The following is a 26,010-nucleotide window of genomic DNA, read 5'->3' as shown; positions in this document are numbered from 1 at the left end:
ATGATGATGATGGGTCCTTCAGGGTCCAAATGGACCCCCATGATGATGATGATGGGTCCTTCAGGGTCCAAATGGACCACCAGGGTCCATTTGGTTGCATTTGTACACTCAGGGTTACATGGGGTCCTTAGCCCGATAAACAGTAAACTGAGGGGTCACTGACGTTAAACTGTTTGAGAATCACTGCTTATAGACTGACTGTACGTGTGTGTGTGTGTGTGTGTGTGTGTGTGTGTGTGTGCGTGTGCGTGTGTGTGTGTGTGTAGGACTGTGAGGTGGCAGCATGTCCCTGGATGTCACCACTGCAGAGCACGCCTCGTCCTGACCCCTCCAGCCAGCTGCTGACCCAGTGGAGATATGGCTCCTGGACCACGGTATGGACACTTTACATTTATACTGTATTTAGATATGGCTCCTGGACCACGGTGTGGACACTTTACATTTATACTGTATTTATTTATACCAAATGAAGCGTGCATCATGAATATACAGTATTAGTCAAAGAGCAAATGGGGGAGTCCTACGGATGGAAATTAGCAATTCAATGGAAATCTGGTGTATGTACATTCCATCATGTGTTGTTCATTAATATTCACTGTCTGGTCCAAATCAACAAATAAAGTAAAGTAATGTTTCTTTAGTTTGATTTAAAATAACTAAGAGTTGTAGCAGACCGAGAGAGAGCGAGTGCATTGTCCCGCAGCGGAAGCTGCTGCGGAACACCTGCGGCAGTCAGTAGTGTTCCTCGGCGGCATCAGTCCGACACTCTACCCCAAACCCTAAACCTAACCCTAACCGCAAGCACGACCCGACACATGGCATCAGCCGCGGAACACCCGCGGCAGGCGCCAGTATTTCTCGGCGGCATCAGTCCGACACTCTACCCCAAGCCCTTACCCTAACCATAACCCCAAGCCCTTACCCTAACCATAACCCCAAGCCCTTACCCTAACCATAACCCCAAGCCCTTACCCTAACCATAACCGCAAGCACGACACAACGCATGTCGGCAGCTGCCGGCCCTTCTCCCGCCAGTGCCACGGCTGTTACCGGTAGTTTTCCGACGGTTTGCTGCGTGAAGTGGCGGCCACGAGATGGAGCGGCAGTGGAGCGGCAGTGGAGCGGCATAATCCCCCGGAACGTGCCGGTCCCCCCCCCCCCGGCAGTGCCTTGTCTCATGCCGTTGTCGGATTATGCACTCGCTGCTTCTGAGCAGACCTGCAGTTTTCTGCGAGTGTGTTCCAGATACTGTGTACTGTGTGTGTGGTGCATAAAATGGAATGATGAAGGCGCCTCTCGTTGAGAAATGTAAACCAGAAGTGGAGATGCTCATCACAGCTACAGTACATGTATCTCTCATCTTCCTTTTGGCAGCAAATCTGACTGTAACCTTTGCTTGTCGTAAATCAATCTGCTCGGCTGGCAATCGGGACGCAATCACAACAGAGCAGCTGATGTTTGTTCGCTTCTGCCTCTGCCTTTCACCAACAAGGATGTAGGGGATATTGACTTCAACAGCTTGACAGATGGGGTAAAGTTACACATCTCCCGTTATGATGAGTGTGTTTCGAAACGCGCAGGGCCCATATCAGCTTTCATAGAGTCGTGCACTGTGTGCCAAATTCATAAAGTTGTGTTGCTGTGTGCCAACGTTATGACCTCCATGGTATAATACTGTTCAGCACCATGCAGAAATGATTTAGCATGGTCTCAGACGTACATACGCACACTAACAAATTATGATCACAAGCACGTGTGCATAATATGCACACGTGCTTGTGCTTGTGTGCTTAAAAGAAAACATGCAATATGCATAAAAATGCATGCACAATGTGCACACACAATCTTGGAAAGGGCATGTGCACGCAAAAAAGCATACAGAGCAGAGTGTCAAGGGGGGGGGGGGGGGGGGGGTTGGTAGGCCCCTCTATGTCTCGTGCACTTAGCATTGTTGCCTGCTGCAAATGAAAAGCACATTTCATCTAAACACCAGTCTACGGTTTCTAAGGTGGAACCTTGTGTATCAGACTGAAAGCCGACATGAGCTCGTATGTCAGAATTAGGAAAGCGCCAGTGTGTGGGTCTTCAGTGTGCAGGCTTCACGCACGCACGCACGCACGCACGCACGCACGCACGCACGCACGCACGCACGCACGCACCCACGCACATGGACGGACGGATGGATGGATACATTGCACTAAGAAGCCTAACTGCCATCCTTTTTTTTGTTTTTTTGTTATGGAATTTAGAGTGTTATTGATGAGTGGAATATGACTTGTGGAGCAGTGTGATTGCATTATGTATTCATCCCCTCAGCAGTGTTTATGTTGTACTGTTGAGCATGTAGTGGTTCAGACTATCAATAGGCTCTGTGCACAGCAGACATATTGGAAATAAAGTGGGCCTCTCCCTTATTACTTCCGTCACAGGTCTTACCAAACAACCATCTTATTACTTCCGTCACAGGTCTTACCAAACAACCATCTTGACGTGGCCTGTCTGGCTTTATGCCCCAGACCTTCTAATCTGGCCTGATCCTCTAATGCAGATGAAACGTGCTGTACAAATATACTATAGAGACAGGGTTACAAATGATGTATTCATGTTCCCAATAATGAAGATAAGCTCAAGGAAGCGTACTATATGTATACTATAGAGCAGATGTTTGTGGACATGTACCGCACAGCACTTTCCACATTGCGATTGTATGAATACATCAATTAATGAATGCACTTGTTTTTTAGTACACAGCACGTCATGTGAACTGAAGTGAACTGAATTATTGCGACATTTTGGTTCATATTTCAGTCAGGAACACTTAATTGATTTAAACCATTTATTGCAACAAATAAACCTGGCTCTTAAGCTGTTCCCTAATTTTAGCTGCGTTGTTTAGATTAGATATCTTTTATTATCCACATGGGAAAATCCATTTGCTCGGGTCAATTATGCCTACTGTACATTCAAGAAAAGACAATAAATAAATGTGCACCACGATTAAAACAGACAATAAAACGTATGCCTAATTCTAAATTTAAAAGGGTCTTTAAAAGAAAGCAATGGCCTCTCCACACTCATAGAATGCCCATAATGTTTGTGTATGCTTTCATATATACATACGTAGCGTAGATATATGTATCTCCCTGCTCCTAAATGGTTGTCTTGATAGCAGAGCCTGAAGGCCAAGATGACATATAATATTCACACTTGTATTCACATTTTATTTAATACAAATGTGACCGGGTCTGGCAAATAGGGCCTCATCTCGACCAGAGTAATTTTTCAGTTTTTTACAGATTATTAAAGTACAGAATGTAAGCTTTCATATGATGTATCATTCAATGAAATGGAAATTTGAAGGAGATATGACCATTTTAAAATGATTGTACCGTTTTACCCAAAGCTGAGAAAATCCCCTTTGAATGTTCACAACATTTCAACACCTAGAGCTGGCTAGCCTACTTTGATTTATAAATGTATACATTTAATTTGCCCAAATCAATAATCTGTTGGAATGAAAACTTTCTTCAACATTCAAGCTGTGTTGACATGAAAAAAAAAACGAAAATCACAAAAAAAAAAATCAAAATCTGCCTTTTCATTATAGGCGAGATGAGGACCATTTTGCTAGACCTGGTCACAAATGTTCTCAATCTATTCGTGGATTATCTGACTGAATGAACAAACTACATTAATTGAAAACACTCGTCTTGACTGACAGCTGATTACAGCTGAGGCCTGAGGCGCATATGAATCCCATGTCCTGCATACACTAACCTCACGTCACCCGATGAGTAAGGCTGAGGCCGAGGCTACACATCCACCACGGAGGAAAGCCTGGTTTTCATTCAAAAACTGAGCCGTGTGATCCGTTTTAGATAAAAGGAAAATTATCCTGGGTTCCGTTGGTGGGTTCTGGTTGGTGTCACATTGTTTTTGTTCCCCACATAATGAAAATCTATCAAGTTTAGTCTTGCTAGTCACACTACGAGTTAGAATAAAAGATGGATATACCAAACGATTATTATACCAAAAGACACAAAACTTTTATACCAAACAACTAAACAAACTTTCATCATTTCCGAGGTGCACGGTGCGCTTGGTTCTGGTCGCGGGTTCCGGCCGCCTGATCACTTAACCCATTTAGACCTGAGGACGATTCTACAAATGCCTTCTAAATCCTGACAGTTTTCTGAAAAACCTATGCTTCTATGTCAGTGGTGCTCAAACATTTTCAAAATATGAAAATATATTGTTCCAGGGACCTCGCGGAAGCAAAGATTTGAGTTAAAAACGTTCACTCTGAAAGAATATATTCAAACATTTGGGCCACATTTTCACGATTTTTCTAAAATAGCAGACCTACAAGCTCGTAGATCTGCTATTTTTCAACAGCTAAAGTATAACATAATGCTTAAAACACCAAAAGGGGTTCCCATCCAAAATGGGTTCTGCTTCAGACCGAATCAGAACATTGAAAATGATATTGATCTCAGACTAACGCCATGCTTCCTCCCTGTGTCCATCCTGCAGTGCTCCGTGTCCTGTGGCAAGGGGAAGCGGGCGCGATACGTCAGCTGCAGGGACGCCCAAGGGGGAGTGGCCGATGAGTCGTACTGCGCCCAGCTGCCCCGTCCACCAGAATCCTCGGCGTGCTTCAGCCCGTGTGGCCAGTGGCGGGCTGGGGAGTGGTCTCCTGTAAGTATTCTGACTGACACTGTGGCAAATCAGTACAACGTGTTTCCCTTGGTCATTGGTTCTCAAACCTTTTTCCTGCCAAGGACCCTTAAATTAATATGTATTTGGCCATGGACGAAATTATTGAACATTTTCCAATATAAATACATGATGTTCAAAAATCACACCCGTGTGAAGTGAGGGGCATCGTACATCATCCATTCATTGTCGATGTAAAAACAGCAGATGTACAAGCTTGCAGCGTGGCACAAAGTGACACACTGTGACATTGTATATCTGCTATTTTTGAATAGCCAACGTTTGCATGGATGAAGTGGTTAAAAATGATTGTGATGCTGTATTAACTACTTTTGCTGGGGGCCCCCTGAAACCCCCGCCCCCAAGGACCCCTGGGGGTCCCCGAACCCCACTTTGAGAACCACTGTCCTATGTTTCATAGACTTCCAGTAATCAACTCAATTGTGTTGGTTTTTTATGGTGTGGCTTTGCAGGAGGCTAGCATCTACAAGAGTGTCGGTCTGGGGGTGGGTGTGTGTCTGTTTGTGTGTCTGTGCATCTGGAGCTATTCTTCTTGCAAACAATCATCACCAAGGCATACTGGCCACAGATTATTCAAGTTTCTTTGTTTCATTCGAAGAATATACAGTAAAGGGGGAGGAAGTCACCCCTATTCAGTCTGAATGCACATATGTTATTCATGTGATGTCTGGAGTGTTTGGCCTTGATTTGTGAACGTTAATAGCAAGCCTCTCCCAAAGCTCAACAACACGAGAGCCAAGACTCATATCATTAATAGACAGATTTAGGGTTTCTCTTGCCAGTGCATGGAAGAACAATTTTCGCAGGTACTGGGGAAACTAAATTGCATAAAGGCTATAATTTACACTGATATTATAACGGCAGATTCTTGGTCTATACTCTATATACTCCTTTGGTGCTCCCAAAACAAAGACCGTTTGACTTGCATTGTAAGATTGAAGTTAAAGCATAAAACATAAGAAATGTGAAACATCTTTATTCTTTAGGGGAGGTACTTCTGTGGCAGAGCAGAGCATTTTCAGAGCATGTTTATTTGAATGGTCAATAAATCGATTGTGTTCCGGCTTGGATCAATGAAACCAACATATCTCTGCTGTCTGGAAGACACCACCTACAGTAACTCCAAAATGTAGATTTTTCAGGAAATTAAAAAAAACCCATTCAGCTCAAGTGGAGGTTTTTGTCCAAGCGCTTTTTAATACTTTTCATTGGTTCAATCATATATATAATATATTGGGAATAGCTGCTCCATACTATTCTAGGGTTAGTAGGCCTACTAGTACACAAAATGCATCCACTATCACAGTTAAAGCCTTGATCACTGGAACAGCTCCAGCTGTGATAACATCAGAGCTTAGAGGAGGTTCTGTGCTTTATACTGGAGCTGCAGTGGGAGAGAAGCTACCACAGTGTTTACAAAACACTACTTGGCAACCGTGTGTAAATTCTGAATTTGACTTTTGTTTATGGATTAGAAAATTAGTAGTCAAAACCATATTTGGATAAGTGCATTCCGATCGAATTATGGATTCGGCGACGATTTATAATTTCATTGATGTCGGGCAGAATCTCTCCATATTTCAACTTTTATGTGTCTATTGTAATGTCCCTAGTTCATCATACAGTACTACGGTGTCACACCAAACTAGCAACAACAGCCTATAAACTCACAAATCACAACACGTTGCCATGTGACCTCATTATTATCCAGTTCTAGGCAACACTAAAGAGGGGGACATTTTTCATATTTCCACCCACCTATATAGTTCAATGTTGAAAATGAGTGGTATTTCCCTTTAACCATGTTTGTGGGTTTTACAGTATATATTGAACGAAAAACTATTAACAGAGCTTGTGACTAAATAATAACTACATTACAAACATTGGAACTCTGCTTCTTTTCCTCCCCATTTTCCTGAAAATAACCCGTTTTGGACACGCAAGGTTTCCGCCTGACAGCGACGAGACATACAGTACTGTATGTACAGTAAGTGGGATGCTGACCTGCCATTCTTCTCTTTGCTCATTATATCTCCAGTGTTCTGTGACGTGTGGTGGCGGGGGTGGGGCCACCAGGCAGGTGCGCTGCACCAACTACCACCAGCCCGTGGACCAGGCCTTCTGCGACCCGGACGAGAGGCCCGGCACGGAGCAGGAGTGCACGGCGGCGCCCTGCCCGTCCGTCCACCAGCGGCAGCGGGTCAACGACCAGCCCTACGGGTATCCCAACCCCCGCGACCCCGGACACCACCCCGGGCACAGCAGCTGGAACGTGCCCTCGGCCGACAACCAGTGGAGGACGGGACCCTGGGGAGCGGTATGTATGCACCAGTGTTGATTTCGTAGACTAAAACTAAGACGAAAAATGTTCGTCGACTACCATTTTTCACTGACGAAAACTAACTGTAAACTAAATGAAAACTAAGCTATGATGACTAAAACCAAGACTAAATATATAGTGTATATATATATATATATATATATATATATTTTTTTTTTTGCTTTTACTCACATAGTACAGCCTACATACGGATCCACCGTGCACGCGCACATGCTTATTACTCCTTTTTCTGCTCAAAATGAGACAAAATCCGGGGGTTATAATTCCATTCCGGACATCGTGCAGACCAAAACAACTCCATCGCGGGTCCACCGCAGCTTAGAGTGAAGGCACACTGTAGTGTGGTGGCGGGCTGCACTTCCTGGTTGCCCACAAGGACTATTAAATGAGGACAGGAAGCGAAGACCGTACTACGGTGGACTCCATGTGGAGGGGATGTGTACCACTAAAATAAACATGCTCTGAAAATGCCCAATGCTTTAGACATTTTCAAGAGGGTGCACTGCTGGTCCAGAACAGGTTGTGAACCACTGCTTTAGATTCTACAGTGCACTAGATGTATTAGCTTAGAGAAAGATGGAACGAACAAACAACGGATACAGGAATGAACAAACGATAGAGTGAGACCAAAAGGACATTTAAGGTCGTGCCTGCAGGGCTTTGCGCTTGGACCGACCGGGCTTTGCTACTGTATGGTGTAATGAGCTTTTAACAGGACCGACCGGGCTTTGGTGTAATGAGCTTTGAACAGCTACAGTGTGAATCATATTCAGGCAGTGTCCTGCATACTGTGGGCGTGCAGACGTTTATCCGACATACCAACATTATTTTAGCCCGACAACACCGTCGCTCCCGACATGCGTTGCCGGTTACAAATCACCCGTGGCCGGTTACAAATCACCCGTGGCTCCTGACATGCGTGGCCAGTTACAAATCACCCGTGGCCAGTTACAAATCACCCGTGGCCAGTTACAAATCACCCGTGGCTCCTGTCATGAGTTGCCGGTTACAAATCACCCGTGGCCGGTTACAAATCTCCCGTCCACGTGCGGTTAGGGTCAGGTTAGTGTTTGGATCGGGTGTCGGACAATCGGACTGTCGGACAAAAATGCCTGCACCCCATACTGTGCTTTATAGTGGTGGGACTGTAGTGTACAGACTCCCACGCCACAGACATTAGTGTGTGGGGGGGGGGGGGGGGGGGGGGGGGTGTTGTCATTTTTTTAATTGGACACAGAGTGTACCTGTTGCTCCGTCCAAGGCTGAGCAGTGTACAGTTTGCCAGACTGTTTTTAAACAATCATGCGCTCTGTCTGTGGAAGGAGCATTTTGCAGCTGGTCAAGGTCTCGGTTGAAGTCAGGTGAACAGAGAGAGAGAGAGAGAGAGAGAGAGAGGGAGAGAGAGAACGTGCAAGCGTGTGTGTAGGCTACTGTATGTGTGTGCATTTTCTCCCTACACCAGAGAACATTAACCACTTTCAACCAGTCCCTCATTTGGGTAAATCTTTAAATACATGTCAATATCTCACAACATGATGCATTTATATGGGCTATTTTCACTATGTGTCATAATGTGAATTATATTGTACTTAAGTGGTTTGAATCAGTGGTTCTCAAAGGGGGTCCAGTGAATGACTGGTAACTCCTGAGGGTGTGAAACTGGAACCAAATGGACCCGTAAGGGTTACGGAGGTCTGTGTCCTATAATGCATTGCATAGTAAACCGGGGGTATACAAAATACAATTACTTGGTTTAAATGTCCTGAGATTATGGTTGTATCCACATTTGAATGCAAATATCTCCTTCAGGACTGAATACAAGCTATCCCTTAGTTCTGACACATAAGTGCATCCACAGCACTGTTTTTAAACCCTGTCGCACTTTGAGGTTTCAATGGAGTATGTGTGAATGATTTGCGAAGAGCCAACGTGTAAGCCATGTGTTCTGTGCCCTCCTCCAGTGCTCCAGTACATGTGCGGGGGGCTTCCAGAGACGGGTGGTGGTCTGCCAGGATGCGGACGGGCGCAGCAACAGCTACTGTGACGAGAGGGTCAAACCTGCCGAGTCCAAAAGCTGCGACTCAGGACCATGTCCTCTGTGGAATTATGGGATCTGGGGAGAGGTGAGCATACATGCTTTATGTCAGCGACACTAGGATGACATCTCTCTCTCTCTCTCTCTCTCTCTCTCTCTCTCTCTCTCTCTCTCTCTCTGAGAGGGAGTCACTTGAAGGCCCATAAATCTAAATGTAAATTTTTCACTTCCTTCCCCTGTAATCTAAAGCAGTGGTTTTCAAAGGACACACAAATTGATACGTATTTGACCGCAGACCCATTTGAAAAAGGTTTGTGCAGAGACCAGCATGTTGTTTACACGTTGACTGCGTTATAAATTAATCTTTAACTCCCGATCCCTGCCGATGTTTTTCACTAACCTTTGAAGAATCACCCGATCGTGAACGTACTGTAGCTCCCATTGCACGAACGTGCGCCTTAAAATAGCACGATCGCTTGTCCTAATGTCGGATATTCGACATTCCACAATCGCCATCGACAACAAGACAGAGAAACACAGCCGTTCGGTCCATGCCACCATGTCTCCATAGCTTTGCATTGGAGACTCGATTAGCAGCCCCAGAAGCGAGCGTCAGTTGTTTTTTTCCGGTCACATGATCCAAACGTACGACGTGTCACAAAGTATACCCCCCCCCCCCAAGGACCCATGGGGGTCCCCAGACTATTGTAACTCATTTTCACGTACTGTACCTCAATAACTCTAAACTGCCTACAACTGGTTCAAAAGCAGTGCCCGGCTACTCACTAGGTCCAGGAGAACATGTCACATGACCCCTATCCTTGCCCCCCTGCACTGGCTCCCATCAATTTTAGGATCCAGTTTAAGATTCTTTTAATCACCTACAGACCTCCTCACAATCAAGCGCTGGCATATGCAACCTCCTCCGTCCATATGTTCCCAGAAGGTCACTGAGATCCTCAGCCCAGGGCCTGCTGGTTGTTTCCCTCACAAGACCAAAGGTGACCGAGCCTTTGCCTGCACTGCCCCCCGACTGTGGAATAACCTTCCCCTGGCCTTAAGATTTGTGCCTGCCCTCTGTTGACAATTTTAAAAGACTATTAAAAACCCACCTGTTCAGACAGGCGTTTACTTAACTTTATGTGCCAGCAGCCTTTTAATGATTGGCCGTCTGACAGCTTATTTTACTCATTTATTTTATAGTGCTATGTTTTATATGTTTTAAACCTGTAAAGGACTTTGAGGGCTGTCATTGTCTGTGAAAGGTGCTCTATAAATAAAATGTACTTACTTACAGACCCCACTTTGAGAACTGACTGAGGGTCAACTAAGCTACTATACAATTCCTAAGTGTTATGTCCATTGTCTCCCTCTCCCTATTGAGAGAGGCAACTGCAATAATGTCCAGGCTACCATAAAGGTGGCGGCACATCAAGTGTCCAATCTGGCATGCCGTCTGCTTCAAATCTAATTCAAAGGTCCTACCCATCACCAGCAGGTTGGAAGAGTAGGAAGCTACATCCATCCAATACAGTTGGTATTAGTTAACTTGGTACTTAGCAAATTAGTATATTATTGAAATTGTATTAACATAATCATCAGGAATAGAAATTGGAACAAACAGATGCCATGTATTTGTTGTTTAGTCACAAGCTCTTGTTAATACTTTTCATTAAGTTAAATATTTGTTGTAACCCACAGACAGGACATAACCACTTTAACTTTCATAGTGCACATATTGTGATGCCAATACTTACTAAGTATATATAAATACTTAGTACCTTTACTCAAGTCACATTTTGCATTACTTGTAAAATTTACTACGGAGTACTTTATGCCACCACTAATTATATTAACAATTATTGTTATTTCCTCAGTGTACGCAAAGCTGTGGAGGCGGCAGAAAGACACGCCTGGTGGTGTGCCAGCGGCCCAGCGGCCAGAGACTCAACGACCACAACTGTGACGTCCTGGACAAGCCTCCGGACATGGAGCAGTGCAACCTGCAGCCCTGCCCCGGCTCCGCCGCCTGGCACCGACGCCCATGGAAGCCGGTACGATAGTACTTCCTTCTCCCCCCATCCGTTTGTCCTCCTCACTGGGGGGGCCACATCACCGTAAGTAGACGGGGTGTGTGTCCTAAAAAGAAAAAATCACAGGGAGAGTAACGGTACTTCCAGGCCTTTTGCGCTAAACTGTGCGTGCGTTTAAGCCCTAAAAACGTCAGCAAAGTCAATAGAGCGTTAGCTTAGCTAGCTAGCGTTGCTGTTGGATATACCAAGGCGTGGCGGCCCCAACTCAAAACGGTCCCTGCAAAGTGTCATGGTACTGATTAGAAACAAAGGAGAGAAAAAAGAAAGAAATGGAAAAAAGAGAGAAAAAAATGAATAAATACACAGAATGCTGCTCCACTTAGGGATTAAAATACACATGGATCCCAATCTGAGCCTTCGGCTCCAAATTAAAACCGATAAATTAGAGGGACAGTGTCGTCCGACAACACCATATCTGTAGAGGCAATAATGAATAACTCAAAAAACTGAAAAAAAAAATATTTATTTCATATGTGAAGCTTGAAGTAAACATTGTCTGTTATTGCTGTCTTCTTCACCCTGTATTCCGAAGTACACAAGTGTATATTTGTGTATAAGAGTTTTTAATATTTTGATCTTTATTTGAACAGCAACAACTGACTTGTTACTGTGTTTTTGTACATGTATCTTTTGTACAGTGTGATTTTCTTTTTAAATTTTCTCGTAGATACGTTTTTCATATTTGAATTATAATATTTAATATTTTTTACTGGTGCTCTTGGTTCAGACCTCTCGTCTCTTCATGGATAACCACAGTTTTTGTACAGAGGAAAATATTTTTCAAAATAACACACTTCATTAGTATTTTTTTATATTGTGAGTTCTTATTTCTTTTGTTTTGTATTCATACATTTAAATCTGAAATGCAATTTTAAAAACAGCCTTATATCTTCAGGGGAATTTTAAGCAGTCTAAACGGTCCAAAGTGCCTTTACCAGTAGCAAAGAAATGTTCTAACGTTCATGTGGGTTTGACAAGCACGAAGATAGAAAGGTTACAGCGAAGTATCAACTAATTGTCAAGATTATGTTATGTTTCAATTTGCAGTGTAGTGCATAGCATACATACAGTACTGTACGATGAATATAGGAAAATATACAAGCGTGTTCTACAACGTGACTATATCTAGTTTTACTTATGGTCACTAATCAGGTCTAAATATTGTCACTGTTAGGTCGAAACCTTGTATGTCCAAAATTGTTCCTTTTTTAAATAGTTAAAATAGCAGATCTACAAGGTCACAACATGTCGATCAGCTATGTTGACTCATTTTGCACGAAGTAGGATTTTCTTTTAAAAGGTTGAACTATGGAGATGTGAGGTTTCTGCCTGACAGACGACATGGGGTGCACTTCAGTGTACTCATCAATATGTACAGAAAGACAAGACGAGACATTGCCTCCAATGAAAGCCATACTAAAGGGTGAGTTATACTTAGTTGTGCGGTGGTGTCGCACAGGGACGTGCACACATAGACAGCCCCTGCCCTTTTACCCGTCTGTGAAACAACTGCCCTCTCCAGACCACGAATGCAGCATTTACTGTGGTGACAGAAATGCAAATGCCACACCTTTCCATGCCAGCATTCTAGGATAATTGCTTTTTTTCCCGAAGTCTCCTGAACTTGAACACAGTATTTTGTGTTGAACAAATGTATTTAGAAATCCATGTCGTACACCGCATCTCCATGCACTAGCTAAGGAGTGCTGGGTTGTGCCCCGAAAATGGCTGATCTAAAAGCTCTCAACGCGTTGTGAGCTTGTAGATATTTTCCCGCTATTTTTGTCCAAAAGTGTCCTCTTACGGGATTTCAACCCCTGCCCCTCTAACACTCTCTGTACGTCCCTGGTGTCGCACCCCGTAAATAGCTGATCTACAAACTCACAACCAAGTATAAATCAGGCACAACAGAGCAGGGCAGCATCAACATTAGATGTTGTGAGTGAATATGAACTCTTTGTTTTGTTTTGTTTACTTTTGTTTTGTTTCTTTGTTAATTTTGTCCATGTCAAGGTGCTACAAAATATTTACATCATTGATGCCATATTTGTCTCATGAAAATAGAGATTGTCTTTTTTAACACATTTCTAGGTCTTATAATGGATTTATTTATTGTGCTACTTTCATATACAGTAACAGTGTCAGAATTAGTGCAGTTTCAGTGCAAAAACATCAAGCTACGAATGCGGATGCTGGACTTTATGGTCTAGCCGATGCTATAGCAGGTTCTGTTTGAGGCTTTCATCTGAAAGTCTTTCACTACATTGATACGCGTGAATCTATGCGTCCGATCATAGGCATATAGTAACGTCCCGCCTGCCTCTGATTGGCCTACCGACACTGCCCGTCTTGACTGTCCTTCGAGGTGGATATAGCTATGCTGGATAGTCTGATGCGAGGTTACTCCGTGGTGGGAAATAAATAATACAAGTACGATATGATACAAGAGAACTGTCTGTAACTTGTAAGTTTTATTTTTGTGGAAGAGGCAAACTAATATTGTTTATGCCGTTTGCTTTGATTGAAAAAAATATTGAACACACGTGTATGTTGCACATGATTTTGATTTGGGTGTGAACTTCTAAATAAAGTGTTAGTGATTATCGTGTATTAATCTAATTATAGTAAACTAATACTATACTAAAAAGGATATAAAGGTGAACGTTTACTTACACATACAAATAAATTACACAATCAACACAAACACTTTATTTAGAACACACCCAAATCAAATCATATTACGGTGTACATGTGGTAATATGATTTTGATGTGGGTGCATGTACTACTTGACATGTTCAATCAATTATTCCATCAAAGCAAACGGCATAAACAATATTAGTTTGCCTCTTATACAAAAATAAAACTCACAAGTTATTTACAAGGCTGCATTCTCGCATTCTGTCGCGCGTGCCAAGCTGTCATTCTCTTGTATTATTTTCCCACCACGGAGTAACCTCGCATCTCGGAGGACAGTCAAGACGGGCAGTGTCGGTAGGCCAATCAGAGGCAGGCGGGGCGTTACCATGCCCAGACCATGCCTATGCTCTGACACAAACGAGATTCACGCCATTGATACAGTGCTCCTCAACTTTATCTGGTTCAGGGCCCACTTGGACATCTCTAAATTATTCGCGCTCCACCCATTAAGTGTTAAGTGGTCAGATGGGTGGGGCTATTATTATTATTATTATGTGCATTGTTTTGTGTTCCCGCTCGGATCAATGCAACCAACATAGTAAACTATAAGTTATTATTTACCGGTATGTTAATCAAGGTTTTCTTTTTATAGTAAAAATACAATACTTTTCTTTTATACATACCGTAAATACTGTTACATGATTGATATTTTATCATTTGAATCTTAGCGTTTTGCCAATTATTTGAGGGCCCACTTGCAATTTCCTCACGGCCCACCAGTGGGCCCCGGCCCACAGGTTGAGAATCACTTTGTTGATATAATGAATTTCATCAGCGTCCATAAGCACACAAATACCTCCTTAGAATGTTCTAGTCATTTTGTTGCTGTTTCGCTTTCATCCTTGGGCCAGTTTTGATATTTCTGAAGGATTTCTTTTTTAATGAAAATTATTTATTTGTTTACAATAGCGTATTCATTGTTACAGCTTTAACGTTTTGTTCCAGTTTTAGATTCCGTAACACTTACTTGAATTATTTGTCATTGTTGACAAACGTCAGTCTTAAAGGACCACTTCACCTGTTTTCAACCCAACTGGTACTAACGCTCATTATACACGAATCCGCACAGGCTGCCCTGGGCGCAATCATAGCTGCGGTGTCAAGTTAACCCATTTAGACAATGAGAACAGATTCTACATGTCATCTAAATCATGACACTTTTCTGAAAAACCTATGTTTCTATGTCAGTGATTCTCAAACTATTTCATATCAAGGACCCCAAAAACTGTAATTGTAAAAATGTAATTGGCCGACGACCCCCATCTGTTGTTCCAGAAGCAAAGATTTGAGTTAAAAACGTTCACTCTGAAAGAATATATTCAAAGATGTGCGCCAAATTTTCACGATTTAAAAAATAATAGCAGATCTATAAGCTCGTAGCGCGGCACTCAGTGCTGCGCTACAAGCTTGTCGATCTGCTATTTTTTCAATACTATAACATAATGCTTAAAACACCAAGCATCCCATCCAGAATGGGTTATTAAGCGCAGCTTGACACCGCAGCATTGATTGCATACAGCTGTCTGACCTACAGTATACAGGTACAGGGTACGGCTCCGCAGATTCGTCTATAAGATGGAACCATTCCCGCCCATTCAAACAAGAAAGCGAGAGAGAGGCTGTAGTTTTTATTAACTTGGAATAGCCGCCACTGATGTCACTGGTAGGCAGGTTTCTGAAATGATGACACGCAGAGTGAGTAGACGGAAATGGTGCCATCTTACAATGAGCATTAGTGAGGACCAATTATATGAGGGTAATGTTGAATATGGCTGAAGTTCTCCGTTAACACTGCAACACTAATACAGTTACATGAGCCTGTATGTGTACAGTATTAACTTACTGCAGAATACAGTGATATTGTTGCTCAAATGTCCAAAATGGCGAGTATAAAGAACGTTTGTGTAGAGTACAACACAGTGATCTGAACATACAGTATAAAGAACGTCTGTGTAGAGTACAACACAGTGATCTGAACATACAGTATAAAGAACGTCTGTGTAGAGTACAACACAGTGATCTGAACATACAGTATAAAGAACGTCTGTGTAGAGTACAACACAGTGATCTGAACATACAGTATAAAGAACGTCTGTGGAGTACAACACAGTGATCTGAACATACAGTATAAAGAACGTCTGTAGTACAACACAGTGATCTGAACATACAGTATATTGTGTGTAGAGTACAACACAGTGATCTGAACATACAGTATAAAGAACGTTTGTGTAGAGTACAACACAGTGATCTGAACATACAGTATAAAGAACGTCTGTGTAGAGTACAACACAGTGATCTGAACATACAGTATAAAGAACGTTTGTGTAGAGTACAACACAGTGATCTGAACATACAGTATAAAGAACGTCTGTGTAGAGTACAACACAGTGATCTGAACATACAGTATAAAGAACGTCTGTGTAGAGTACAACACAGTGATCTGAACATACAGTATAAAGAACGTCTGTGTAGAGCACAACACAGTGATCTGAACATACAGTATAAAGAACGTCTGTGTAGAGTACAACACAGTGATCTGAACATACAGTATAAAGAACGTCTGTAGTACAACACAGTGATCTGAACATACAGTATATTGTGTCGGGCAGAAACCTTGTATGTCCAAAATGGAGGGTAAACAAGAACTTACATTCCATTGGATTCAAGTAGTGGAATTAGTTGTAGTTCTTTAGTCATAATTTGAATTGGTTAAATACTTAAAATAAAATCCCACAGACACACTTTCAACCTGATGTCCACATTTTGTGCATTGTGTCATTGTAGGCATTTGCCCCCCCCCCCCCCCCCCCCAAGATAAAGTCTGAATCTTTAATAATATAATATGATAGTGTCATAATATTATTATGACATACAATCTGGCATTCATTTACAAAAAATAATAATAACTTAAAAATATGAAATTTTTTGTTACGAGGTTTCTGCCCAACAGCATCAACATAACAGTACAGAATAGGACTGGTCACCTGAGACCAGTTTGCCTTCACATTCGCATCACCTGTAAAACTGATGTCAGCTCAGGGTTCCTACTAATTGCCCCAAAGTACCCCAAAGTAATTTGGGGCAATTAGTAGGAAATTAGGACCCGCATCAACATAACAGTACAGAATAGGACTGGTCACCTGAGAGCAGTTTGCCTTCACAGTCGCATCACCTGTAAAACTCAGTGCTCCTGTTCATGAGGAGGTGATAGGCAAGTGCTTTTAAGCCAAATTCCAATACCCAAAATCTCGGCCACTCGCTCACTCACACTCGGTCACTCCAGCATGGCAAATTATGGTGAAATTGGTGACCTGCCGAAATACAGTATGTTACCATCTTGTGGACTTCACACAACTTACATGGAGGTCTTTAAATATATTATATGTGGCCTAAATACCGCTGGGTTGAACTCTGATAATGAACAAACTGCAACGATTTACATTCGGACACTAACATTGTGTGATGTCTATACGATTGTCACATATTTTAGCAAGTCACCAATTTCTCCGTAACACCACCATGCTGGAGTGAGCGAGTGTGAGTGAGCAAGTGGCCGAGATTTTGGGTATTGGAATTTGGCTAGCGTTCTCTCAGCATTGCTACACAGGAAACTCTTCTTGCCAGAGAAGATTGAAACATTTCCTTTTCACACCGGGTTGTTTCCTGTTGATGGGAACACTGCCAGTCTATGTTGCTTCAAGGTTCTCAAGTGTATTCACAATCAAGGCTTTATTGCATGGTGCCTATTATCACAGGCGGGACATATTTTTTATGCATTTTTAAGAACCGCATCTGCGTGCCTGACTGACTGACTGACTGACTGACTGGCTGACCTGGACAACAGACTATGACACCTAACTCATGCTCAACACACTCAAGACGTTTTACATTTTAAGAACTTTATTTTTATTAATTCAATATTGAATTAATAAACCAGTGGAGCTGAGTTTTCCTTACCACTACTGCAGTCTTTGCCATAATGTCTAACGCTCTGGAGCTTTGATACGAGACAGGTGGACACAGCCACTCGTTAGCTGTGCAGCTCTGCATAACAGTGCCTTGACAAAATGCATTACCAACCACAACCACCTTAACCCTGGCATCCCTGTACTTTGGGCATGTTGTTATAGGCGGACATTGTCACAAATGCTTAAAATGTATTTTCGAAAAACATTTAAAAATAGCAGAGCAAAGCAACAAACGTACAGCTTGTCCTCTAGCGGTTAGGTTAAAAATGCAATTCAGCACCTTGTAAGCAGTGACACTGATTTCGTTTCGAAACATTGGTTTCTTATTAAATTAATCTTTTGCATCGTGGCTACGAGCCGTGCGGCCTCTTCTTCCATATTCATGTTTCTGCACCGTGGCCATATTGGTATGCTGTGCGCGCTTCCTGCTTGTTTGCTCATGTAATGGCAGTATGACATAATAATATGTGGCACATACAGTAATTAGTTCAGGTGAAGTGTTTGTAAAAGGTTCAACCCTCCTCCCTGTGAGGATGTACTGTATGCTGTGTCCTTTGTTGGTTCATGTCTTTGGTTCCAAGACCACCCATTCCCAGGGGTCATCATTATGCCGGTTTTGTGGTGGACATTACATTTCATTTGACATTTTGGTCAAAACGTATTTCTTCCCACGGCCAAGACCAAGTGTTTGCCACAGACACATGTGTCCGTGTACGGACATATTGATGACCCCTGCCCATTCCATTCAGGATGCTTAACCCCAACAACACTCCAAGTGCTGCAGGGGAAATTCTGCTTCTGTCTTGTGTTTGCTTTTGTTTTGTTTTGGTTCCTTTTTGTTCCTTTTTTATTATTTATTTCATTCACAGGCAACAGTACATCAATATGTTGAAATAGCTTTTCTCACTGTAAAAAAATATATAATTATTATATATTATATATATATATATATATTAAAGAAACATAAATGTTGTGAAATTGTGTTGTTTCTCAATGAGGTAATCGACTGGCACACATAGGAATACTGCCTTGAACAATATTGTTGTCCATACAGAATGAGACAGAACTTCACAGATTAGTTTGTGGTCTTTATTCATACACTTTATTGCTCTCACATGAAACCTTTTGCAATTCGTAAACGTAGTTAGTTGGTGAGTTATGCACATAATAAAGCACTTGTTTGTATTCTACGTATAACTATGGGAGGTTGTACTGTATAATGTAGTACAGTGATTCTCAAACTTCTCAAATTCAAGGACCCCCGGGCGGTTATGTAGTAGTAGTAGACCAGTGGTTCTCAACCTTTTCACGACCCCTCAAAAGTAATCATAATTGAACTGTCTGGGCGCCCCCCAAAATGATCATAATTGAACTGGGGACGCAACGTGACAATCACTTGGAATTGTAGGAGTTTTGACTCGTTTCCACAGATAAATATTGTGAAAATAGCTGATCTATAAGCTAGCTCACAACTGCTATTTTCACAATTTTGTCCTCTTTCTTATATTATTTGACAATTTGACCAATGTTTGCGTTTTTATAGTATAGTTATTAGTTTGTTTACTTTTGATGCAGTACAGTGACTTACTTACTTACTTCACGTGGAGACCCAAGGTGGTCCCGACCCACAGGTTGAGAACCACTGCACTTACACACAGACCCTATTTCATATACTGTAGTACTTGTATCTCTGGGAATCCAGTATAAACTCTAAAATGTTAATAGTGTTTGTCTGAGAGTGGATAAATGGAACGCTGGCCTCTCACAGGTTGGAGTTACAGACCTGTAAGCGTCCGTTTGCTTCCTAACTATTAATAATTTAGCTGGGGACCCCCCCCCCCCCCAGGGACCCCTGAAAGCCAGTGCAGTTGTGTACAAATCTTATACAAGAGTTTTGACTTGTAGTTCATATTGTGGTGTTTAGTATTTGACCTTCAGTTGACTTCTTCCCCTGCAGTCTTATTTAATAATAATCACAGTTTACTGCCATCTTTGGAGGCATGCTCAAATTCCTCTTGTTTCATTTCTACTTCTTCTTCTTCGTCATTTTCTTTAGGACACCCCATGCAGTTGACTATAGTGTAGTATGATTCTTCCCCATTTATATTCTAGGTTTAATTTATTTTGAAATCTCCCTAGAGAAAACATACTTGTGCCAAGTCAAACTTCACCGGATGGCACATCTGTTTACCATTGCATTAATAGGGCTCTCTGTTATGCTCCTGGCAAAGTATTACTTTTACTAGTAAAAATAATTGGTTTTAATCAATGTTAGCAAAAGTTGTTTAGTTCATGAGGTCCATAATCAAGGCCTGAAATGAGGAGTGTTTATAGAACACTGCTGGCTGGTTCATTTGAACCGTTGTTGCTTCGTAAAAAATGTGCAAGCACAAAAATGCAAATTGTTGTAATGCAGATATCTTGGCCAAAAGTAACAACATGACAGATCTCAATAAAGAAAGCTAACTGAACAACCCACATATTGTTGCTGTTGGGCAGAAACCAAACCATATTTTTTATTTTTGTATATTAATGCACTACTTTATAATACTACAGTGTCACACAAAACTAGCAAAACGATAGCAGATCTACAAGCTCAAAATGCCTCACACCTCTTTGCATTTTGAGCTTGGAGATCTATTTTGAATTTCAATCCTGAAAAGTAATAGTTTTGGGGGGTTTCCACCCGACAGTGTCAATATTTATTAAACATATTTTTTGTTACACCATCACTAAACACGGGTATATTTTACCCAATGTAAAATATTCCATAAAAAATATTTCTCATCAAAATATATTGAAGTACAGCAATACATGGCACCTTGAGGTACTCTTCTTTAATATTTCATCATGACTTTTCACAAAAAAACAAAAAATTGATTTCATGGGGGGGCAAAATCGGTGAAAAACGTGCATATTATTATTTTTAAATATTCCTAAAAAAAAGATAAATTAAGTTGGGAACTTCTGCTTTGTAATAAAGAAATGTGGGTGTATGGGAGTTTTTCTCATGCACACTCTCACTAAACACAGGTGAAATTCACCCAAACACCTACCTGTAGAAAAAAACAGGGATTTGGGCAGGGAAACAAACCTACCTTCTATGATGTCACTGAGCATCATGAAGGTACTGACCCACCCACCTCAGACATCAGCAACATTATGAAAATTCCAAAAATATAATCGTCCGGGTGAAAATCACTGGTGTTTATATAGTGTTCTAGGGTTAAATAAGTAGAAATCTTTTATTTAGCAAGTGTAGTGTATAGGCTTGAGAGCACGTTCAGAACTACGTTAACAAAATATATATATGATGACTTTGATGTTTACTTCTTTAACCATTTTTGCTTCATCTTTATTCATATATATTTTATCCATTGTACAACTGTGTCGCTCACTGAAAATAGTTGATCTATAAGTTCACAGCACGTCAATGCGCTGTGAGCTTATATATTGGCTACTTTCGACGAGCAACACCGTGGTATGATGACGAATCAGGCTTAGGTCTGAATTTATTGAAGATAGAGGCTGATTCATGTCATGTCACGTTGAAATCCCATTTTTTTCCCCCTTTTCTTTTTTTGGAGGATTATGTTTTCTGTCATTAAAATTCCACAGCTATGAAGCTCTTCTATTGTGCAACACGGCAAAAATAATAATACAAAATATTTCTTAGGCTTTATAGGGTAGAACTTACCTTCTTTTTCCTCTGGCAGCACGCCTCTGGCTTGCAGTTGGCAGCAGCAACTCATGTTAATTCATTTGTTATTTATCTCAAATATGTTGTACTCTTAAACCCACTGTCATCTAATTCCTTTATTTATTAAAAAAAAAAATACAATCTTTCTTTCTACTTTCTAGTAGTGGATAGCTGATACATTGTTCATCCATTTCTCTAGCATTCATAGATTTGGATTAGTAATTTAGAGATTGATGACCTGTCACGATGACAGCCTTTTTAATGGGCGGTAAAGTGAAGAAAGCTGTTTTACAAAATGTGCCACTTAAAATCAGATATTCCCTTAATTGACAAACCCCCTCCAATATCTTGCAGGATTCACATTATTCACCGACAGCCTATTATCCTAATTGCACTTACATGTAGAGCCAGATGATGTCAATATATGCAGCAAGATCTTCTACAGTAACATTATTTCTAGATGGTTGACAGTGAAAACATAATTATTCACAAAACGTTATCTTTTAGAAGACATTTCTCATTATTTATCAGAAGAAGAAAATTAACCAGACACAAGACAAATATTTTATGTTTATTGCACAACCTTTGGGTACGGATCAGCATGGTTTCACGTAGATTAGCAGGAAGGTAAACATCATTAAGTAATGGTGATTGTCTTAAAAGCAATAGCCCTGTCAGATGTGTGCAAAGGCAGCCACAATAAGGCAGTGTGTGATGAATTGACGACCACGGCACCATTTTAGTAATTTATACCCGTTTGTTGCTAACAAAAACAGACCGTTTCCTGCCGAGAATGGGGGGGGGGGGTTCCGAATGTACGACAGGGTCGTAAGCTGAAGTAAACCAAACATACCGGTTCAAATGAAATCCACATGCTACAACGTCGACATACTTGACTTTGGCCCGAGGCCACCGGCAGGAACATTCTCCAAACCTGTCACCCCGGGGTCACTCGGCTGTGACATCACTAGGGGCTTGTGTTTCCTGATCCAGCCCATATGCCCGTCCCTGGCTTGAGCTATCGCTGCTGTGGCTTGGAGGTCCCCCCAGGTCTCCTCTTGTGGCATGGTTGAAACCTGAGGCGGTTACTCATGTTACATTTGGTGATTTAAACAGAGTTTTAACCACTTAAACCCTCTGGTTTTTGTGAAACTGACCTTAGTTGCAACTGTACTTGCCGGGGTTCAAGTGGTTAAAGTGAAACAATTGAAAATAATGCAGTTGATGATTTGTCGGGTTAACAGTTTTAACCCTGCTGTCGGTGTGGTAGGCAATAGCCATTATTTTCATAAATAATTCGAAAATTGTTGACCAATTAGCTTGTGGATCTGCTATTTTCAAAGAAAATGTTTTGACTTTCTTCAAAATCTTTCAAAATCTTGAAGAAATTGTAGGGGAAAAAAGTTGTTTAACTCACAGGATCACTGGCTTGTAGAATTTGGCAGAGTAGGACAATGACACAAAACCACATCCTACTAGATGTTATCTGAACTTTCTAAATATTTGGACAGAAGTGGAGCTTTGACAGCATGAATAAAAGTCTGCATCTGGTCAAGATCCTGGAAAACAGAGCAAGTTACAAATGTTGCAACAATGAGTGCATGCATGCGTTGAAAGAATAAAATGTTTTTCTATTGTAATTTTCCCCATTATTTAATATCCCAAAGCGTGGTTGTTTTGGCTCTGCTGGGGTGTCATTCCAGAGCACAGTAATATTAATATGGTTTGCCACAATGTATTACAATTCAGCAATGAAAAGATGATGCCACCACGCCTCAGTGACACACCATGTTTTTCATTTGCATGCACATTGGTTAATGATTTACCAGAATAACTGCATCTGAATTTTGTTCCTGTACAGTTGGAGGCCATCGATATTGTCCTTTTCTTTTTGCTGAGGTTTGCGTGATCTGCGCAAAAGGACAGTTAACCCATTTTGGGCGGGAACCCCTTTTGGTGTTTTAAACATTATGTTATAATTTAGCTATTGGAAAATAGCAGATCTACAAGCTCATAGCGCGCCACCGAGTGGCGCGCTACGAGCTTGTAGGTCTGCTATTTTTGAAAAATCGTGAAAATATTTATTTCAGAAAACTGGAGGATTTAGAAGGATTTTTTTTAATTTTTAAGGTCAGGCCTAAATGGGTCAAATGATAAGGGACAATATCGGTGGCACCCAACTGTACATCTTATTGATAACACTTGGAACACCAGCAGCCACCATTCCTTCATGGAAACTAAATGATTATCCTGTATCTGCAAACATCTGCTTTTGAGCATGGTTTATGTCAATCACTGGGGATTGAAATATAATCTGTAGTACTGGGGGCCGCTGGGCCCTGGACATATAGGTTGCAATATTGTAAGATGTAGTGCACAGTTAATGCAACTTCTGAGAGTGTTGCCAATCTGAGAGACTATAACACATATTGAATTTGACCAAATCATTAGTAGAACCTTCTTAGCATATGGCCATGCAGTTGTTTGTGGGCTAACCCTGCTCAAGTTAGATGAAGTGAGATGAAATGAGAGGAGACTTGGGGTGTGAAAATCTGGAAGCGTTTAGTTTGGGCAATCCCTGACTCATGGAATGATTGGGAACAGGGTTCTTACATGAATGACTTTGGAACCATGCCTGCTTTTCCTCATGAAATTGGGAAGAAATGTAGAGCCTCCTGAAAAACTTCTCGGAATGAATCTTGCACAGCATTTAATGTATGTTTGTTTTAACGTGAGGCCTGCAGCAGTGCTGCAGACTTGACGGGGCCTGGTCATGTCGGGGCCTGTCGATAGCTATCAGCTTGATGGAGTGAGTGCGAGTTCACCAAACTCACCATCTCTGTTAAAGAGATTACTTTACCCTCTCTCACTCCTCAGACGTTGATAGATTGAATGTCCTAGAGAAAGGGGTTTTAATTATCACATGAACCCTAGCATCCCTGTTCTGGAGCCTACTGTAGATATTTAGTGTAGAGGGAAAAAAGAGGGCTGCCTAGTATAGACCCCTGGGGGACTCCGGTATAGGGTTTAAGTGGTTAGATTAGATAAGATGGTTAGACTCTCACACCCAATCACACAGATTGGGTGTGAGAGTCGGAATTAGGGATGGGACGATAATTGTTATTAGCGTTTATCGTGATAAAAAAACACTCACAATAATTGTAAAAAAAAAAAAAAAAAAACAATTGTGCCTTTCGAGTGTTCGATTTCTGGAAATATGATCTCCAGCGAGTAGGCCTATAAAGTTTCTGCAAGGTGATTTCCATACCGCACTGAAATGAATAGCTTCTAATGGCTTCCTTGAAAATCAAACAAACTATGGTATGCTTTGAAAATGGTTGGTAACATCAAGGTTACCATGGATCATAGTCAATGGCTAAACATGCCAGTATGGTCCTTTTAAGTATGTCTTTAAATCTTTCATTTAAACTTGCTCTTATAAAAGATGTCCTGTTCGTATTCTAAACAATACAGTAAATCGGTTGAAAACATTGTACAGTACAGTATGTCAAAAAACAGTGAAAATAGCTGCTCTACGATCTACATTGTGAGCTTGTAGATCAGCTATTTTCACTACTTTTGTGTGACACTCTTGTGTGATGAAGTAGGGCGTCAAAAACAAAACATTGAAAGAACGGAGAAGTGAGGTTTCTGCCCGACAGCAACACAATGCTCTCTGACAAAGACATACACGCAACTAGTCTACAAGAATGCGTTCTGTTATGTTCCACGTGAGCCAGCTAGGCCCCTATCAGTCCATCATGTCTGGTTCTACTTGTTCATCCGAAAGTTGTGGAGCTGCTGGCCCACAGATGGTGAGCAAATTCCAGGGTGTTCGTTCGTCAAAAAGCTGCACATTCAGCACGTGCTCGCATGCTTTAAAATGACTGGCAATTTCATGACATAAAACATCCATCCATCTAGTATCATCCTCCGGGGTTAAATTATACAAATTGCAAGCTACTGTAGAGCAGCTGGAAAATATATTCTATGATAGAGACCTTAATTGAAATTTAAACATTAAGCCAACTTTTGATGTGCTGTGATTGATTAACTAATAAAGCCATTTGTACACAAGACATGCTGTCTTTTTATGTTGCTGTACACTTAGTTCATACTAGGTGTAGACTGGGATAGCACAAGGGAGAATATTACACATTATGTTTTTGAAGACACACTGGGGGAAATAAATGCATCTCCATATCATACGTATCACCACAGTATGATTCTCCCATAAAAACCTATTGCAGTAAACTAGCATTGTGCTTGGAGCTATGTGTTAATGAGACCCACACAGAACAGGTGTGGAGGTTCAGTTTAGTTCTAAAGCAACGTTTACGAGTCTCTTCTCCTTTCATAAACTAGCATCTACTGTAAGTAGATTTTAAACCTTACTTTTTTTTTTAGTTTAAAGTCAGATTTGTTTTTCAAACATTAC

General features: G+C 41.4%; 1 protein-coding gene across 1 annotated transcript in view; it reads left to right on the top strand.

The window, feature by feature from the left end:
• Window positions 1-26,010, top strand: part of LOC306923907 (A disintegrin and metalloproteinase with thrombospondin motifs 20) — a gene marked incomplete at its 5' end in the record, with an annotated part of 154,198 nt that overhangs the window by 90,538 nt on the left and 37,650 nt on the right. The window contains 5 exons of the mRNA XM_079502253.1: window positions 267-374; window positions 4,534-4,698; window positions 6,776-7,054; window positions 9,040-9,201; window positions 10,991-11,167. Of these exons, the coding sequence (XP_079358379.1) occupies window positions 267-374; window positions 4,534-4,698; window positions 6,776-7,054; window positions 9,040-9,201; window positions 10,991-11,167 (891 nt within the window). The remainder of the gene's footprint in view (window positions 1-266; window positions 375-4,533; window positions 4,699-6,775; window positions 7,055-9,039; window positions 9,202-10,990; window positions 11,168-26,010) is intronic.

Source organism: Electrona antarctica, assembly GCF_951216825.1.
Source record: "Electrona antarctica genome assembly, chromosome: 5".
In the NCBI taxonomy this organism is placed as follows: Eukaryota; Metazoa; Chordata; class Actinopteri; order Myctophiformes; family Myctophidae; genus Electrona; species Electrona antarctica.
This window is presented reverse-complemented; position numbering and strand designations above follow the sequence as displayed.